We start from the raw sequence: 20,969 nt of genomic DNA, 5'->3' as shown, positions 1-20,969 counted from the left end.
ACATGCACATGGTGCATATTTCACACAGCCTCCCTTGGAAATATGAGAAAACTTACAAGAGTTTAGAAAGTTCTATTACTTCTTTTCCTTCTGAAAGCTCAAACGGTGGTTGCCAAACAAAGCAGGTGAAACAATGTGAGCACAGCCTTAATTTAATCTGCGGACGGGTGTTGGTGTTGTACTTTGGCAGCAGCCATTAATCAACTGCTCCGCTCCCAAACAACAACCTGGAAACATGGTTGTTATTACATTTCGGTGTGCTTGTTTTTTTTTTGGTAAATATCATATCACGGTTGGCTGTCTCGTTAACACGCGGGAACTGATTCAGTGCATCGTTTTGAAGATAAAAGTTTGTCCCTGAAGCTTCTGAAAATACAATGACACCTTTTCATGGCATTGGTGCTCAACGCAAACCTCCAATAGGGTCACAGCCGAGTGCAAGAAGTGGTGTAGATGTTTCTAATGGAAGTTTTTAATAGATACCTGCTATTAGAAATTGAATTTATTATGTAATCCATGCGTCCATAACTGTTTGTACAACATGTTTTGTGATTGATAGCCATACCTTAAGAACTTTTATTGAACGGTTTTTATATATAAGCACACACAGCCAGCTGACAACATCATGAATGAGGAAATACTGTTAATAAAAACTCTCAATTTGCATTTCTGTGTCTACAACACCAAAAGAACATGTAACATGGCCGCTTACCGGCTAGTTTGGCACGAATCGGTGCGGCAGAACCATTGTTACCGGGGCTACAGCGGCGTTTACAGCTGATCAGGAAGCCTCCCGCGAGACATTCCCGACGCACTCCCTAAGCCGCTGACCAATCACAAAAGAATGGGTCAGCAGACCAATCAGAGCGAACTCTGGGCTTTCTAGGAGGCCTAAGAGCTAAGATACTGTATTTTTTTAAACAGATCACAAGAGGGTAAAGCGGCCAATGTGAGTAGCCTTTGCACTGCTGATCGTTCCAAGCTTGCGGTGCATCATGATGGGAAATGTTAAGGTGGCTGGGACCTTCAGGGGAAATTTTCTCTGATGATCTACAGATAAATACTTCATCTACTCGGGCCCTGAAATGTCTGGCAACTGGTCGACGTCGCAAATTTGTGTGTCGAAGCCACTGATCAGTTCCAAAAAATCGACTGAAATGAACTGAAATTACTTGTTAATTGTCGGAACCTAAAAGCGGCTACAAGTTACCTGCTCCCGCCTTGGCTCTCTTTTAAGGATTCCTTTGTAACGATAGCCGTGGTGATTCAGTTTGTGTTCTCACTGTTTTCAGCCCCGTCTGATGACATTAGTGACAGAAAGGGACAAGGACGTTTTCCTGTGCACTACACTGTCTCTCGCTCCTCACAGGATGGATCGTACATCTGTCCTGAAAACTGACAGACGAGCAGATTGGTTTTTCCTTGAAGGAGCAGCGTCTCCACGCAAAAACACAATTACTACTGCCTAATTAGAAGCTCCGTGTACAAACTGAGATATACATTTTCAACACCGTGTACTAATTGGACAGCTACTTACTATTATAGGGATGTTTTTCTCTTTGGCATTTCAGGTAGATGACAGAAATTAAACATATGTCGTGTAATCAGTGTGCTAACAAGTGTCGTTATGGACACGACACACTATGTTTGTAGCTAATTTGGTGTCTAACTAGATCTGTCTGTGACTAAATAGAGGCGGGGCACTGATGAATATCTCAAGTCAACTTTTATTATCAATTCTGCAATATTATTATTATTATTACGCAATATATCTTCTGGGGGGGGGGTTTCTGGGTATAACTCACGTTGTAGGGTGAGGATAAATTCTAGTTTAGGCTTATGTAAATGTTAGGTCAAGTATAAGTGTAAGGGTCAGACAAGTAGTAGTTATGGTTAAGTTTATATATGTTATGTTAAGCCAAGTATGTCTGAGCCAGGGTAACTGGACCTGAACAGTGTGGAGAAGTTCCACACAGTTTATTCACTGCAGTCAGGGTATATGTTTGGATTGCTTCATGTGAATACCTGCACTTCACTCAACACAGCAAACCTATTATGTTTATGTTATGCTTTGTGCTCTATCTTAACCTCGAGCCAATCAGACATTACTGAAAACGGCTCACTATTCTTTCTTTTTTTTAACTCGGTGATTTCCTAAAACAGCTGGGGGCTGTTGAGTTTAGTTTCTTAAACAGGAGGAAGTGGTGTTTTTCAAACGTGCATTAACCAATGTTTTACACTTCTCAATGCCTGCAGGATTGTGCATGCTGGACTAGCTGTACGTTGGTTAGCTGGTGCAACAGTGTGGCAAATTAATTTGTCTTAAAGGTGACATATTACGCAAAAATAACTCCTTCAGTGTGTGTGCACATAAATGTGTGTATCTGTGGAGCCTGCCGGCCCACAAACTTTGAAAAGACCACCCTAAACCCTACAGCCTGGCTCTGAACAACTGGTTCAGATTTCTCTCCCACTGTGATGTCACAGTTGGACTCTTTTGGGGTAACCCCGTCTGCAATCTGACAATCTCCACTTCTATGGTGAAGGGGCGTGACACTACACATTTTGAAATCGGTTGAACTAATCACAACAGACTGGGCCAGCTGGCCAATCAGAGCAGACTGGGGTTTATCAGGAGGGTGGGGCTAAATACATCCAGGCATTTCAGACAGAGGGTGAAGAGAGGAGCAGCTGGAATGGTCAGTATGAGAACACTGATGCCTTTTCTGAACATTAGAGCACGTAATCCTTTTCAAGTGGTAACCTAAATTAAAAGTATGAACCTGAATATGAGCATAATATGTCACCTTTAAATAGTTTGAAAGACAGCGACCCCTATGGCACAGGGGAATAACAGGTTATGGATACACACACACACACAACATGTGTTGTTATGGTCAGTTCACGGTTAGTTCGGGTTTTTTAAATGAGCTTTGTTGGCAATAAGAAAAATATATAGAAAAAAAGCAATGATTTGGTTTTATTAAAATCCAAAGCTGTGATAGATATCAGAGTATCTCCCATGATGCTAATGCGAGACCATGCTGTTTGTTTGCTTTTCCACATGTGCAGAGCCGAGCACAAAAGAGCTTCAGTGACGAGACTTGAATAGGCTCTCCGGGGTTGTGGATGTTCGCAGCTCGTCTTGAACTCCTGTGGAGCTGTGCATGCTCGGAATTTGGATAAACCAACTATTGAAAAGTGAGATATTGCTTCAAACAGCCTGCACTGACATTTACTTGTTGTATCAAGTGTTCTTGCCATGTATTTTTTTCCCACAATGTTGTAGCACATACCTCAGTGTTGAGTTTAAGCCTGCGGACTCCCAGGTCCACCCCGGTGAAGCTCTCATCAGCAGCGATGGTGTCGATCTTAATGAACTGGTTCTCTCGTATGGACGTGCCCACCGCTCTGTCAGACTCGTAGTAGTACAGGTTGAAGGTTTCCTGTGGAACAAGCAAGTCTCGTTTGAGTACTGGATGTGTTCATTACAAGGAGCCTTGTTCAGACTGGATTTATTTTATTTGTGTCCTCCTGTAATTCCATCTGAAGCGACATCTTTTAAAAAGCAGATTGTAAAGGATGTCGGAATGGTTTGTTTTTTAACGCTTGGCCTCCTTCTTTTAGCTCAGTGGGTTAACATGGAGAAAGTAAAAACATTTTCACTAAGATTGGCACATGCTAATACCGACATACAATATAGGACTTTTTGAAAATCCAATCTGATGATGTCATCAGCGAGACACGGTAGAAGCTCAACAACTGTGCTGTAGTAGCCTCACCTTTTCAGCCCGTATGCTCACCTATATTTGTGTACATTCTGATGAATTGGTCCCATTCATATGCCAAATTAGCTATTAGCAGATACTGTTTGCAGTGTACCCATGGATGTGTACTGCAGGTCCACCTGGGGGAGGCATCTGGCTTTGAAAGTCTAATACAGACTATAACCTTCCACCGTTTGTAAATTAGTTCAATTACCAAGGAGCAGAGTGAATATTTGATTTACCCACCTCCCCATTATAATAATCCCATCCATAGGGGGCTTTGTTATATCCAGCATCAAAAAAAGTGTGTAAATGCAACCTGGAGGCATTACAAATCAGGGCTCCAGAGTGCGACTACAAGTCTGACTAGTTTTTTTTTCAGCATAAAGCAAAGTAGAATAACACGGTCTCAGCAATGAAGAGGCAGAGAAGGGTGTACTTAAATTATGTGCTGGTGCAAACAATATAAAATGTAAGTCTGGAGCCCTGCAAATGTACTGAAGCTCCATCAGCAAGTGGTTCAAGAAATACTTTTTCCTGAAGCACATGCTTTACACAATATTCCTGCGATTACTGTGCCAGTATGTCATCAGCAGATGTGACCACTAACAGGACCGTACCCGTGACCGCAGCCACAATTAAAGGTGTGCAGAAATTTGTAACTTTCTGAAAAAAAAAGAAAAATGTATGCCTTACCACTATGCCAACAAGGTCCATCAGCTATAGTTGGTCATTAAAATGACCTGTTAGCAGCTAGGGGTTCCAATTTTCTAAGTTTGTCTTTGGTTTTAAAAAGGGCACAGTATATAAAACTCCCCAAATGTCACAAAAGTCCATGAAGCAAAGATTGTACTTGCTTAAAGGCCAATTTGAAGCACTTTTCAACCAGACGTTATTATTACGTTATTTATGTTAAAGCTATGTTCTTATTAAAATGTGTGTGTGTGTGTGTGTGTGTGTGTGTGTGTGTCTGTGTTACCTTGCAGGTGCCCAGGACACCAGGCATGCTGTTGCAGTCTCTCAGGGTGAACTTGACCTCAATGTAGATCCTCCTGGCCCCCTCTCGAGGGAGCCAGCCCGTCCTCAGCCAGTTGTTCTGGCTGGGACTCATCACGTTGCAGACCTAGATCAGAGAAACTGTTATAATCAGCAGCCAACAGTAGCAATATAATTTAAAAAACTCATAAAGATAAACAAATCGTATTAAAAATGCTATGTATGACAAAATGTAACGACTTTTTGTGATTTTCTATTCCAAAACTGTGCCTTATTGCTGTATGCCTCTCTCTGAAAAGTACTTTATTCATTTGTATATCTTGTTGTGTTATGTTTTTCATGTATCAATTTACTTTTTCAAGAATGTACAGTAGGTTTTTGTAACTTGCTTGGAATTACTGTATATATCTCCTACAACCAAAAACTTTTTTTTTTTACGTTTAAATCCTAAGTCTAGTATTTTGTTTAATCAGTATAACTTTCATTATTATTCATTATGTGACTCAAACCATCTACTGTAAATCAAACCATACTTTTTAAATTAATTTTCTGAAAACTGACTGTGTTATTGAAGAAAGCTTTGAAATAGCATTTTTCATTTTCAGACCGCAGGGACAAATAATAATAATTTGATCTGATTATTAGTTTCTTGATTAATTGACAGAATATTTGGTTGTCAGACGATAGTAAAAAAAAATGGGGATTTGTTTTAAAACTAGCAAATAGTAATATTTGAAGCAATATTATATTATATACACACACCTCAAACAATTAGTGATACAGTATATCACACTCAAGTTGATATAAGAATCAATTGTAATAAAACCCCATTACACACCTGGTACGTGTGGATGGGACTGAAGTACTCGTCCATCTCATTAATGGCGTCCCACTGTGCAGAGAAAGAGAGAGAGAAGGGGAAACAATCTCGGTTAAATCACATAGTCACACGTCGACACACATCTTACAGATTCATATGCAGCAAATCATTCAGCTGCTGTCTATATTTCCCACGTGATTGCCGGTGCCACGCGCGTCTCCCTAAACACACTAGAAGTTTTATTAGCTTAGACTTCAAATGAAACCTGTGACGACTCCTGTCACACAGGTTGCAGTCACGTATAGTGTGACGGCTGTACTCTACGTTGCGGTATGCTACATTCGAATCTCCCGAAGGACAAACATTGTGGATTTCCAGGTGATTGGTGGTGATTTCAGACCTCATTATCCACTTTGTAAGAACAAAAACTAGCAATCATTTTCTCTTTTTTGCATGAGGTTAAGGATCCACCTTCTCATTCACTCTAGTGTTTAGTGTTTCTTCATCTTAAAAAAATATATATTTTTAGTCTCCATAAAGACTGTTAAACTGGGATAAAGGCTGGTGTTGAATATGCTGATGTATTCCACTCTGGTTGTTCTGGTGAGCAGCAGTTAACACGTGCAATCATGTGTTCTACATTTCAGCATGTTGGAATTCACTTAATGTAATTCCAACGGGACACATTTCCCTTTAATGAGATGCCCCTCATGTACGTGATTAGATTTACATTGTTTCCTGAATGCCTCTGGCGGCCAATAATAGAATTATGAGGAGAAACAGTTAGGTGAAATGTGTTTGTATTTCTAAACATGTTAATGTGCATTACACTTCCCTGCGCCATGCTGCGCCATGCACCGGGAGAAATCACAGGAAACTGTCTGCTCCGCTCCTCTTTTGTGGGTATTGTGAGGAGATGTATAAACTGCCCTCCCGAAGACCCTATATCTACAGAAAATAAAACTTAGTGGGTGTGTACAGAGGAACACTTATGCAGGGTAAGATGATTGGGAATAATCTCTTTTCATGGACAGATCCCAGCCACGCCGCACACCAGTCAGTCTGCATTTGCTCCCATGTACGCAAGCAGTGCAAATGTAAACACTGCATTAGCATAATGCATTTGCATAAGGCATTAGCATTTCATTTTGGAACACAACTGTATAGTCAGTTGTCGCTTAGCTGTCAAAAAGTGAAAAGTCACACCTGTCAATCAAAAGTCTTCAGACATACGTCCAAATAAAAAAATAAAAAAAGTTAAGATGTACAAATTTGATACATAAGTACACCCGTTCTAAATTTGGCTCTTGAGCTTGGTTTTGGAGAAATGTATGACAAGATCAAAGGTCATGTCTTATGCAGAATTAAGTTGCCAATATGCGTATATAAAAAGTTTGATGGTAAATAAATTCATAAGCACACACGTCTTTCTGACTTCAGATGTGGGTTTTTCTGTGAACAACCTTTCTGTAACCAATGATCCAATATTCATTCCCACTTACACAGCAACTGGCCAGCTGTGCGCTGGTGAGAAATGGAGCCCTGGTGTGAACTTCCTCTTTCCGGCTCCATTTTTGCCGCCTTGACACAACTGCCCCTGTCACTGTTCACATGAGCAAACCGAGTGCAACACTATGAATGTCATCCGGGAGATGTGTCTGAGATGGTGCGCTGTTATCCCTGGATTTAAAGAACAACTCGCCTCACCTCTCGCTCTGATGGCTGCCTGTCGCTCCACCTACACCCGTGTGGCTTTGTCAGAACAGCTTTAATGGACAGGTGGTGGGACAAGGGCAATGTCTGGCTGTCGGTCCGCCACTTAAATATCATTGCCATGATAGTTTGTAATGATATTCATGGTCCTCGGAGGGTGAATTCTAAACACTTTGGTGATCCTCTAATTCCCTTCTTGGAGTGCGACCAATTCAAAATGTTAATCTGTTTAGTTTATTGCTAAAAACCTTCATAACTGAAGGCATGTGCATGTGCTTTGAGTTAAATCCTAGAATGAAAATTCAAGCATGCTAATTCTAAAACAAGACAACATGATGAACACTGCAACTGCTAGACATAGGCGTGCTAGCACTATCATTGCATGCTAGCATGCAGGTGTTCAGGCAAGCATTTAGCTCAAAGCAAATATGTGTAACCTGACTGTGCTGTAGCATGGCTGAAGAGTTGATTTCATGCAGGGACTTCCCTCGCCCCAATCAGTGTTGTTCTAATCCTGCACCATGTTTCACAACTTTCACAAAACAGAGGTTGTGGGGTAATGTCATTATGACCGATTATGGACACAAGAGTTATAGACACAATCAGAAGCAGTCTCAAAAATAGTGTAATTTCCCTTCATGCAAACACTGTAATCTTCTTTCTATATAAAAAACACCTTTCAGCTCCGTCTCGTGTTTTTTCATCAAGTGCAAATCCACAGTCATGTGGTAGATTTTCATGTCAGGATCCTCGTTTGTGCTCCAGCCCCAGGAAAAGCCCATTCGAGCTCAGCCATAGAGGAAATGAATGCTCTGTCAATTGGTTTATTCATGGTAACATGGAGACTCAATTTCAGGGTGTCAGAAGTTCATGCAAACAGCTTAACCTAAAGTGCAGGGGAATGGGATTTTGAAAGCACCTATCCTCCTACTCTGCCCCTGTGGAAAATGGGAAATTTGCATGTGACATAAAACTCGCAGAGGTCATTCAAAAGAAAACACAAAATAGACTATGAATTAATAAAAGAAACTCAAGATTTATTTAATAGAAGGGAAAACAGAGAGCCTGTGATGCTTCCATTGGTTCAAATATCTCTATGTCATAAATTTTCTATTTTGCCTTTGATCATCTAATGGTGCGATCACACCGGATGTGATGCAAATTATTAGATTACGAGTAGATTAGAAAAAAAGTCAATGCGAAAAACGCGACTAGTCGTGTCGGGGGACACGAATAACACGAAGACGCGAAATTCGTATCAGTCGCTTCAGTTAAAACAAAGATTAGCGTGACGCATCGATGAGATAGCCGAATGGCGTTGAGATCCTCCCTCTGTCACTGTCATCTGACATCCTTTGATTGTATCCAGCGCTTTAAATTGAAGAAAAAAAAGAGCCAATACTGCCCTTATTCACCTGTGACAGTGAATAAAAGATACTCAAAGATAATGCTGATTTTCACAACATTCATTTATTCAAATGTCCATATACTTGAGCGAGCTTATTGTTAACGACGCAGTTGGCTGCAGTATCGGTAACATCAGCTGTTTGCTGCTAGCAGAGACGCTAATGTTAACTTGCCGCTCCAGACCTGCATGACTGTCGGAGAGTTCTGTCATCATCTGGCTCGGTTTCAGTTCGCGTTCTCTTTGTGCCTTTGTGGAGCCAGGCCAACATCACTGTCGTCTTTTTTATTCTTCTGCTTTTGCCTGTTTATCCATCATTGCTTTCTGCTCATGGGTCGGTGTTAATGTGACATTGCGGCGAGGGCAAAGAGAGGCGTCACGTAGCGCACCCTCGGTAATGTAGTTTAACTGCCATGAATCGCCCAAGAAACAGATTTGTAGAGGAAAGGAAAGGGCTCTGGGAGCTTGTGGGAAGTTCCGGTATGCCGGGAAAAGTTGAGGTACACCAGGGGGTAAAATCTAGAAGTGGGGGTACTGCGTACCCGTGCGTTCCGGCCCACTTAAAGCACTCATTGTATCAGAAATGGAGGATAACTATTGTCGTTCCGTGTGGGCACCCAGCCACGAGTTGCTATTTGCATCGTGACCGAGTGAAGAAGGAGACGGTTTGACAATAGCTTTAACCTCAGCTAGCAGAAGCCCTTTGTCTGGCTTTCCAATTCATTCCAGTCTGCCTTCTTTCGTTCAGCAGTTCATTTTTAAATGTGTGTGTGTGTGTGTGTGTGTGTGTGTGTTTGTTCAGAGGATGAGATAGTGAAAGGAAGAACAGGCAAATATTTAGGTTGTTCGGGCGAATGACTTGAATAAGCAAAAATGTTCCAGCGAGCAAACTCAGACACTCGTCCGAGTGCAGAGAAAATTTGCGTCGCGTTCGGTGTGAACGCAACATTAGACCAATGATCAAGTGCAGGTTGATGACTTGGGGAGAGGTTAGCCAGTCGCCCCAAATCACAGTTGGATAAATTCATGTATATGCTCCCAAGTGCAGGATGAGTAATTAAAAAGAGAAGGAACCATTCTGATATTTGGCATACACCAAGAGAATTAACGCAGGGACACAGGATTAGAACATGGAACATTTATTTTGTGTTTGACTAGGTTTTTAACGGTGACCTCATCCTGTGATAGAGGACACAAACATAAAAATCAAACCAATAAAGCTGTCACAGTCTTTTTTTTTATTAATCCCACCCTTCTCCCCTTCCAATCGAATCATACAGTAATTCCTTTCTTAGCTCATATTCTATTTGTATTCAGTTTGGCCTCATCCCTCACTGCGTTATGTGTTAGCTCACACAATTTCAACAGGAATGAATTCATATTAAAGGGGACACTGATACACATCTTGATACACGTCATGTAGACCAATTCTGGTCTACATGACTTCGAATCATCATGAAGGTCGTTACAAAGTGTATTGTTATAAAGTCTTTGTAGCACCGGACTGGAGCGCGTCTATATTCCCTCAACCCTAACACAGGGCCTAATATTGATGCGGGTGGAAATTTCATAGAAATGAGGGAGCATAGGGCTGAGGGGACAAAGGGATGACCCCCGCCGAACTAGCATTTCTTACATCTGAGAAAACAACCGTGATGATGTGATCTAACCTTTTATTTACTTAAAAGCTACAGTGTGTAATATTTAAAAGAACTTATACACAGAAATGTAATATATTGTCCATAACTATGTGTTCATATATGTATAATAACCTGCAACAAAGAACCAATGTTTTTTGTCAACTTCGAATGGGTTAGATACAGTTACATTAGGTGGACGCAACTTCCATGTAAGTCACCATATTTGCTACGTCGTGTTGAATACGGTTGCACAAAACGGTCCAGAATAAGTTGCATTCACGTTGAATTTTCAGCGCTGCTGAAAACGGGGAATGGAATCAGCAGTGCGCCAACCTTAAAGTGTCCCCTGTCAGGTGCTTAGTTGGTTGAGGATGCAACTTTACCACCAGATGCCGCCAGAAAATTAAAAAAATTACACAGTGGGGCTTTAAAGAATTAAAATTCTGACAGTTTTTATACGTTGCTTAATACACAAAAACTGATCAGTCTGGATTCTCTTAATGACAAGTGGAAAAGAGAAACAGGCAATTTGGCAAAAAAAAGGGAGAAACTTTACTCCTCCTCATCATGTCGTAGGCACACTGTGCTCCCGTTTAAAATAGCACATTGTCTTCACTGGACCAACTATTAAAATGGATATTAACCCCACGTGATTGGCGAAAGCAAGTCCCTGCCACATTCCTGCATACGTTTCAGTCATGTCCCGTGTTGTACATGTCTTGTGAAAGTAAAAAAAAGAAAGCCTTGATTAGGAGATTGACATTAACCTTCCAGGAAACAAATCTATCGTCTGGCATTATGGGTATGGATGGGATTTTATCACATAACATTGTTTCTAAAGCAGCAACCATCAGCACTCAGTAATATCTCCCAGAAGAAAAGAAATCTAAAATCTATATAAACAATATTCCTGACACTGAAACACTGAGCTAAGTTTAAAAAACAAAACAATGTTGAATGTTGACATCATTCATCCTTCCCTGTCATCCAGTCTCTCACTGACAACATGGATGGATTCATTGTAAGTAAAGATGGCAGCTGTTTTATAGCCGTTTGCTATCAATTACACTGTGACTGAGACTGTGAGCCTAAAAATGTGATTACTCTTATTGTTCTGTTTTTATTTTATGCATTTAAAGTTACACATAGCTAAGAAAACAATAAGATATCCAATTGTGTGTTTTTTTTGACAAGTGAAGACGGGACCCCTTAAACTGCATTTGACCCATAGCCAGGGGCGTAGCACCAAATTCTGGGCCCTATACATAAGCAGTCTCTGTGGGCACCCCACCACTACCACCACCACCACAACCCGAACCCCTCACAAGTACTTTGCTATGGTTAAATGAGGTTTCCTTAGCAGCTGTTGATATCTACTAGGTAGCTGCTAGCTAGCTGTCGTAGTACGAGTTAGCCAATAGCTAGCCACCTTTCTTTTGAAAGAAATTAATTAACAGTTGTTTTCCCTTGGTTTGTTTTTCCTCTCTTTTTTTCTCTCTTTCCTCTTCTGGGACCCAGACCTTACTTACTTGAGGGAACATTAGGAAGTCACTGGATGAGCTGACAGATTCTCATACTGAGTCGTGATGGGCAGACTAAACCATTTGTAAGGGGTGAGAGGACCCTCCACTATTTTTTGAAATGCATAGTTCAGTCTCTGAACCAATGTATTCAGCCAAATTTTAATTTGTTCTGTCACTAATTACAAACAAAAAAAACCTTTTAATTCCAGGCTTTCCGGGGCCGCCCCAACCACACTTGGGCACTGGGTAGTCTGTCCCCTTTCCCCCACCCAGTGCTACGCCCGTTCCTGTAGGCCCCTGAAAATGGCTAAGGCCAGCCCTGTGTGTTCATGTAAAAGCATTCTGTCGCAGGAAAAGTGAAACGCTAGTCATTTCCTGGATTTAAAAAGAAAAGCATCACAGTGACTCACTTTGTGCCTTCGTGTACAACCATCTCCTCCTGTACAACTATCTCCTCCCAAAAGCAATTCTAACACTCCCCCTCCTTCAGATGAGGATTACCGCCATTTTTTGAAAAATTGGTATTCATCTAGGGCTGTCTTGAATCATGGTCACAATGAATTTCAACCTTCAGCAACACACAGAACTGATTATTTTGCAAGTATTACCAGAATGGGCAAGTTGAGACAATTTGTATGCCTGTGTGTTTAACCCCGATGCTACCCATGATCCCCCTGGGCTGAGGATCCTCGCGCATGTGGCGGAGTAATTGAAAGGGAAAGTGTCGACCCCAGGAAGCTCGGTGCCGCGCCCGGCTGAACTCGGCCCCGGATAAGACGAGTGGGCTTTCCGTGGAGGCCCTCCAACTCGTCTCCTCAGCCCCAACTCGCGCCGCTCCAGCCGACACACACACACACACACACACACACACACACACACACACACACACACACACACACACACACACACACAACCCACCCAATGCACCACTAGCCAAAAACCACTGGGATAATTAAGATGTAGGAAGTCTCACCCATCTCACCCTTCCCTCCCCTCCTCATCCTCTCATCTTTATCAGCTAAATTGAAACTGTCCTTGAACTTGTGAAGACCTCAGCTAATTAGTGGGGTGTATAACCTCTCTCTCGCTCATTATTCCCGTCTTGTCGTCACTGCACTCTCAAGCTCTGCTATTTATTTTTTTTGCCTTTTCATGAAAATCTCAGATTTTAGCTCCTCGTGATGTTCTCCAGGAGTGGGGGGTGTGAAAAAAAACCCACACGAGCTGAAGGCAGATTGTCTGGAGGCTGGCAGCTGTACAGCGCACAAGGAGGGGATGAGATTGGACTAGATTGGGTGCTGTTTAGTCGTGAGAATAATGGAAATATTCTCTGCTCATCCTCAGCAGACAGGCGGGGAGAAGAAGAGGAGTAGTCGGAGAGATTCAGCGGGGCATGTTTATCTTCTGAGCGCGCGATAAGCGAGTTTTCTATCATAACGACAAGAGAAATGCAGTGCTTCACAGAGCAGCAGCTAACAATGCGGTGTAAGTGTGTGTGTGTGTGTGTGTCAGACGAGGAGAGCGAATGAGAGAGAGGTAAGAAAAAATTATTGGCTTTAAATTGCACATCTGTTTCCTGCCTGTCAACTCATCAGATCTCTCATCAGAAGAAATCAAACGTGGGAGACAGAGAGGAAAAGTGGTAACATACCCGGCAACAGATGCAGATAAAGTGAAGGAGCACACGAACGACTATGAACGTCTCATCGCGTCATTCAAATGCAATGCTGGATGTTTCAAATATCTCTAAACAAAAAAATTGTTTCAGGGTTTGGTCATCATACTCTTGTATTGGTTTCATATTTTGTTCAACTAAGGCTAAATCTGATCTAATATGGTGTACATATACTGTAAAAATTGACTCCGAGCGACTGCTGAGTAACAAGGTTGAAATCAACAATGCTTTTTTTTGAACAAATATTAACAAATTCCCAATATCAGAGTATATTACAAAATTACAAATGTATGCATAATGACAAATAACATAACGACGATCACAGTCATTGTGGTACTTGTTGACCCATCCATCCACCTCCTCTCTATACGCACTTTGTCTATGATGGCACGGAACACCTGGTAGTGATGATGATGATGCCTTGTGCCATGCGTGAATGTCGTGGAAGACATGACTCCATATCAAAATCAGTATTTGATCCCACACACAGACCCAAAAAAGATTATCTCTCTGTCTCTCTCTTTCCTTTATTTCAATTTTTTTTTTTTTAAGGAGTACTGACTCCTCAAAGTCCCAGCCCGATTTCACTGAATCCTGCCTGAGGACATCATGTTAACAAATTATTGTCAAGCTTCATTGCTTATTAAAATCGTTTTATATATTCAGGTAACTGTATAAGATTCCCTCATTAGTCCTTACTTGTCTTGGGATCACTACTTGGACTGTATCTAGACCGTTAAATATATATATATGTGTGTGTGTGTGTGTGTGTGTGTGTGTGTATATATATATATGTGTGTGTGTGTATATGTATATATATATATATATATATATGTGTGTGTATGTATATATATATATATATATATATATATATATATATATATGTGTGTATATGTATATATATATAAGCAAATACTTGGACGTAGAAAAAAAACCAATACTTTCTTATTTAAGGACCCTTTAGCCTCTTTGATCTTGGATTAGATTTTTTTGAAGTCACGTCATTGTTTCGTCTTATGGGTAGATAGGTATACTGTAGAAGAAATACAAATGTAAAAATATGAAGAAATATAAGAACTGCAAACTATACAAGTGTGAGGATTATAAATATAAAGACTAATATTAGATAATATTAGTGCAAGTGTGTGCAGTCAGTTACCAGTCGAGTGCATAACGAACATGGTAACAGCAGGAAGGCACAGAGGTGCTGGGATTTTTGTTAAAACGTGTTCTCTGTCCTGCTGTCCTATAGTTATCGTCACATACCTGCGTAGTCTCTTCCCAGCGCTGTTTTGAAATCAAGTGGAGAAGAGACAGAGTTGTGAAGAGCGAGCGGATGACGAGCTCATGCGTACTAAATCTGAACCTGCGATGTCTGTGTGAACCGATGCTATGACTCATATTATCACTTCTTCTTCATTGCACAAAACAAACGCCGTGAAATCCTGCCGGATGTCAAAGTTTCATCTCTCACTTTCTGCTAATTGTGTTTCTCATCTGGCTGCTCTGGGGGGTCACACATCCTAACAGAGCAGTCTCTTCTGACTCCTTCCCTGCAAATCACACTCGTCTGATCCGCAACCCTCGATCTCTCCGATTCTGCTCGCTCCCTCTCTCTCTTTAATCTCTCGCCGTTTGTCTTGTTTTTTCCGGCCCACTTAGCGTTTTTACGCTGAAACAAAGAAGTTGCCGTCTGGGTTGCCTGAAGATCAGAGGAGCTGTTAAGCTGAATAAAAGTGCGGTCGCCCCCCAAAGCTGGCATCTAAACCTTGCGGTCCATTCTCATAAGGAGTCTGACGCCCCGTAGCATGAAATCAATATCAGTCTATTCATAACGTTTGATATGAAAGGGAGTTGATACCCAAAAAAAAAAGATGAAAGAGAGAATGAAAGATTGATTAACAAATACGGAGAGAAAACTGGTTGAAAAGAGATAATTATGTGCCACTGGCGAGAGGGACAAAAGGAAGGGAGTTGCCTGTTTAAGGCTCCATTCATCATTGTTGTTTCGGAGGAAGCTGAAGGCAGCTGCGGCTATAAACACACACAGATTCTTGCGGGGACTCTGGTGTGCCGACGGGAGTGATTTCCTGTTCAACTTTGCATTTCTATTAAGACGTGCTCCGCGGCTTCCGGGACCTCAAAAACACACAAAATGATGTTGAATTTACCAATGTTTTGATTAAAAAAATCAAGAAATATGAAAAGAACGGCGAGACCAAAATGACCCACGAGTCATTCCTCGCTTTCATGACTGAATTATGAATGGACGTCCCGTTAATAATGAACATAAAACAATAGACACAAATCTGACCTATTGCCCTTCGAACTGCCTGCGTGCACTTCCACTTACCGAATAATTGTGACAGCACTGCAAATTAAAAAGCACTGATACAAAACCATGTATGACTGACAGAATTGGGAATTGGGAAGCTAAGATAAGATGAGATAAGATAAGATGAACCTTTATTGATCCAGCCTCCCAAGGGGAAATTCAAAATTGACACAGCAGCACATAAGTGTAGCAGCACAAGTGAAAATGTAATAATAAAATACAGTAGAATAGAAACAGAATCTGAGGTTAGTAAGATAAAATAGAAAAACTATGCCATACCAATAACAAATATTATATTAAAAAATTGAGCAATGTAGCTTTTGTGCAATATTAAATAAAGATTAAAAAATAAACATACAATTCAATAGTGTAAAATAATTCACACTAATGTAGTGTGAATTATGTGGGATTTTTGTGGGTACTTTTTCCGGCTTTTTACCGCAACCAGCTGAGCACAGGACAGGGAACACTTTATGGTGGCACACCGCTAATTCCATTTCCGGTTTCCCGCAGAGCGGGAAATTCAACGCAAATGCGACGTACTCTGGACCGTTCTTGCAACCATATTTAATGCTGCGTTCCATTATACCTCGGAAGTGGGGATGGCAATTTTTGTCCGACCTCCCGAGTCGAAGTGGAACTGGAACGCAGCACAACATGACGTAGCAAACATGGCGACTTACACTGAGGTCGGGTCCACCTCATGTAACTAAAACACCGGTTCTTTTTTTGCAGGTACATATATGAACACACAAATATAGAAAATATATTCAATTTCTGTGAATACGTTCTTCAAAATATTACACGCTGTAGCTTTAAGGCAAATAAATTAATAATAAACAATAATAATCTTTTGGCAGCAATGTAGTCTTCGAAATATTCTGCTCTCCTTCTATAATAAGAAAAGTTTTTGTGAAATAATCAACATGAACAAACATATCCTACATTCCAAGTGCAATTAGTAAACCTCGTCCTCTAGAAATTATGTTTCCATGGTTTGCTCGTGGTTCAAGAGCCCACTAAATGGTTTTGCCACTAACTGACAGCGATATGACTTTAACTGGTTCCATTTTCTCTCAACCATTAAGCGGCATATTCTTGAAACGTGCAGGACTTTGACCCAAGAGACTTGGGCTTGCTTCCCACTTCGGTTTGATTTAGGCTACTAAAATGATGCTGGATGGTTGCATGTGGATTTGATTAAATACAGAAAAGTGAACACTTACTTAGTTGCGCCCCGAGTCAACATTGACTCTTTCAATCGTTAATCCCCAATATATTCATTTCCCCCCTACATTAATCAAGTGCTTTGGGTCTAAGAGTTTCAACATCCCAATTTTCATTTTGCCGCATTTGCAAATTATGATATATAGGCAGGCCACACAGGAGTTTACTGTCCTGGATATCTCCTATTATGAATAAACAATTAAAATTAAAAACACCTCCAGCATTTTCAGCGCTGGAAAACGCATCTGATCATCTGACACAACAACATTTTAACTCACTGCCCGTGAGCTGCTAAACTTCACTATTGACTTTGGTCATTAAAAGGCCCTTGAAACCCACTTTGTCGACCCCGACAGTGATCAGTGTGCTGCTACATCAACAGAGCTTAGACTCCGAGTGAGAGATTGTGGAACTCGTCTTTCTGTTTGATTGTTTGTTGCTTTTCTCTGTGAGGTTTTCACTGGTTTGACGGCGGGCAGGGGCTCTGTTGGAGAAAAAAAGAAAACCACCTCTGGGCACCAGTCAGAAATAATTGGTTATTTCACTCAAAATATGTTATAATCAAGGATGTGTTTTTTTATTTCGTCAAACTTTACAAGGTTTGCTCAGTTCGTCACGTCTATTTAATGCCATGATTTTCCAGTTCTAAAGCAAAGTTTTCAGGAACTTTAAAGCTACAGTGTTATATTTAGAAGAACGAATTCACAGAAATTTGATTGTGTTGTCCATGATTGTGTTCATATATGTATAATCACCTGCAACAAAGAACCGATGTTTTGTCGAATGAGTTAAATATAGTTACATGAGGTGGACCCGACCTCCGTGTAAGTCTCTATGTTTGCTACGTCGTGTTGTGCTGCATTCCGGTTCCACTGCGACTCAGGAGGTGGGGGAAAAAAATCATCACCCTGACTTCTGGCGTCCGAATTCTGAGCGGTTCCGAGGTATAATGGAACACGGCATTAAATATTAAATATTAAATATTGCAGAAAACGGTCCAGAATACGTCGGATTTGCGTTGAATTTCCAGCGCTGCGGGGAAACCGTAAATGGGATTAGCTGTACGCCACCATAAAGTGTTGCCTGTCGGATGCTCAGTTGGTTGCGGTTTGTAACTTTACCACTAGATGCTGCCAGAAAATTACAAAAATGACACACTGGGGCTTTAAAATTTGCCATATTGATGTAACATTTTTTAAATTCTTTATGTTTAAGAAACACTACTAATTCATGTGGTAATGTTGATATTCACGTTTTTTCCATTCAGGTTTTGTAAGGCATGTTGCCACGCATCAGTAATTATACAGCCCGACTGCTGGAAGAAAAAATAACAGGGAAGGGAACTTGATGGGATGTTGACAAAAATGAACAGCAGTGTTGTGCTTTATGAGATTTATTTCCAAAGTCAAAGATTTTAAACAATTTTTTATTAAAAGAAGTTAAGGATCAACGTTAATGACCTTCTTTTTTCCTGAGCTTTCCACTGTCTTCACATGTGGAGATGGAGATATATTTTGTCGCATGAACTCAGCAGTTAATGAAGACCATGTGACGTGGCTGAAAGCCCTGGGAGAAAGTTACCAAGTGGATCTACAGTAGGTCCTTTTTCTAAGGTCAACACGCTCCACTGTGGAGCCAACATGGACAAGAAGCCGTGAAGGTGCTACAGACTCATAACGGGTAATGATCTGGCATGTTAATGGCTCCATCTCCATGACAACTAGCCAGCTCCGTCCTCTGATGAAGACAGAGCGATACAGCTGAACGTTCCAGTAAAGGTGAGCAAATGGACCTCGAGTTGGGGTTCTTGTATGTTCTTTAATTAACCCTGTGATCGTCAAGAAGATTCATCTGAACAGAAGAAGTGTCTTTTCCTCCTCAAACCGTGTGATCGGAGAGGTAAACACGCGACGATCAGACAATCCAAGCTACTACCGCCCCCCCAATCTTTGTGTTACAGTGAGGTGTGTGGCAACGTGTTGCCGCAGGTGACACACGACGTAACAGGAGACGTGTCAAAGGCGAGACGGAGCCAGTGTGCTGTCTGGAGACAATGATGTCTTCTGTGGAGAAAAAAGAAAAAAGAAAAAGGTCGGTGCGTTTGATGGAGGTTTCTTTCGTTCACAGAGAGGGTGGGGTTAGGAGGAGGATGACGAAGGGCAGAGAGAGAGAGAGTCAGTGGGATGCAAGTGTGTGTGTGTGTGTGTGTGTGTGTGTGTGTGTGTGTGTGTGTGTTGGCTAATGGCATTTCCAGCCTTAATGTTGGGCTCTGTGCTCTAAGTAACAGGTCTGCATATTAACTCTGAAAATATCGGGCTCTGCCCACAACACCTGTCGGCCTGTCATACTATCAGCCACACAACCAGAACAGACTTAATAACTTTGCTCCTGTGTGTGCGTGCGTGTGCGTATGACGCGTGCGTGCGCGGGCCTGTGTTTTTCTGTGGACTCTTTGACAGCGATAACCTTTCTGGGATAGAAGTGTTAATTGCACTGGTCTGGGATCAGTGGGAGAGAGGGTGTAATTGCCAGCTATTCTGGGTTTGCAATTTTTAGGGGACTGTGTGTGTGTGTGTGTGTGTGTGTGTGTGTGTGTGTGTGTGAGAGAGAGAGAGAGATAGTGCGTGTGAGCAATTGTGTTTGAGAAGATAAAAACCTACTAATGAAGAGTATAACGAAATGTTTTTATTTTCTTAATAAAAAAAAAATGAAGTTTCTTTGCGCATTGGATGCTTCAATGGTCAATTTCCATTGTGTAGGTGTTGACAACATGGCCTCTGTCCACCTCTCCAGGCCTCCAGTGGCGAGAGGCTGAAACCTTTCGACAATGGACAATTGGCCTTTTTGGACAAATGAATTCATTTATTTTGGTCACATTAACCACCGGCTTCAGTCGGAGACGATTCATCTGCGTGGATGCATTTGACGAACCGTTTCGGCACCAGTGTGCACCGGGGCCAGCTGAGAATTCCAAGAGCTTGACGTCGGAATGTCAAGTCCACATTAGCCGTTATGTAACCGGTTTTTCGCACACACAACTTGAAACTTTGTTTGGCTGCCCGGTGGCGGCTCACATCCTCCGAATCAAAGGATAATTCCAGTTCTGACGCAAATGGCTTTTATTTTCCCTCCCTGCTGTTTAATATTGAAGCCCTTCTCTCCCGAGCGCGCAGAGAGAAATCTCGGCGTACATTTGTTTTTTTTTCTTCTTTTTCGTTCATTCAGGGTAAAGCAAGGACCAAATCATCCTGCTCCTTCATTCATGGAATGTGTATAAGTATAGATGTGTTGTTTGTTTTGTAAAATTGTCCCGGGGTTACAGTGAAATGAACGAAAACAAATTGTTATGAAATGTAATTGTGGCAAAGGGCGATGCTGTCTCAAGGAGATGTGCTACACATGTTCCATCGTCATTTTTTGCGGTCGACACTGATTGGTAACTTGTCGTGTCGCACCAGGAGCACCGGCCCGGTCGGCTTGTCGAGTCCTTGCTGGGAAAACTAAAGACAACAACTAACGTCTGAACAGAACAGAGAAGCCACATTGGCACTTCGCTGTGACGTCCGTAAAACAATTACTATGGATCCGAATAAGGAACAAACAAGAACAAAGTCAGAATAATTATAAGTCACCGACGCAAACTTTGGCTGGGGCAGCAGACAAGCTACAGAGCAGGGAGGCGGCTCCTCGCCTGCTTCGTAGCTTGCCTCCGATCATTTCATGCCAAACAGATCCCGCCGTGCCCGTTACAGCTGACGGCAGAGTGGCGCTGTCTGTTGATCTGTCCGCCTCGAATCTCTCGACACCCCGCTTTCCCACGTGCAAGGGCGGACCGGGGAAGCCGGGATCACGCAGGCCTCAGCGTCCT

At 41.7% G+C, this 20,969-nt stretch overlaps 1 protein-coding gene across 1 annotated transcript in view; it reads right to left on the bottom strand.

Moving 5' to 3' along the window:
• epha8 (eph receptor A8) overlaps nucleotides 1–20,969 on the bottom strand; it is a 103,371-nt gene that overhangs the window by 48,865 nt on the left and 33,537 nt on the right. Inside the window, exons 3-5 of the mRNA XM_035632673.2 lie at nucleotides 5,602–5,655; nucleotides 4,747–4,890; nucleotides 3,297–3,446 (exon numbers count right to left, since the gene is read on the bottom strand). Of these exons, the coding sequence (XP_035488566.1) occupies nucleotides 3,297–3,446; nucleotides 4,747–4,890; nucleotides 5,602–5,655 (348 nt within the window). The remainder of the gene's footprint in view (nucleotides 1–3,296; nucleotides 3,447–4,746; nucleotides 4,891–5,601; nucleotides 5,656–20,969) is intronic.

Source organism: Scophthalmus maximus, chromosome 6, assembly GCF_022379125.1.
Source record: "Scophthalmus maximus strain ysfricsl-2021 chromosome 6, ASM2237912v1, whole genome shotgun sequence".
NCBI lineage: Eukaryota > Metazoa > Chordata > Actinopteri > Pleuronectiformes > Scophthalmidae > Scophthalmus > Scophthalmus maximus.
This window is presented reverse-complemented; position numbering and strand designations above follow the sequence as displayed.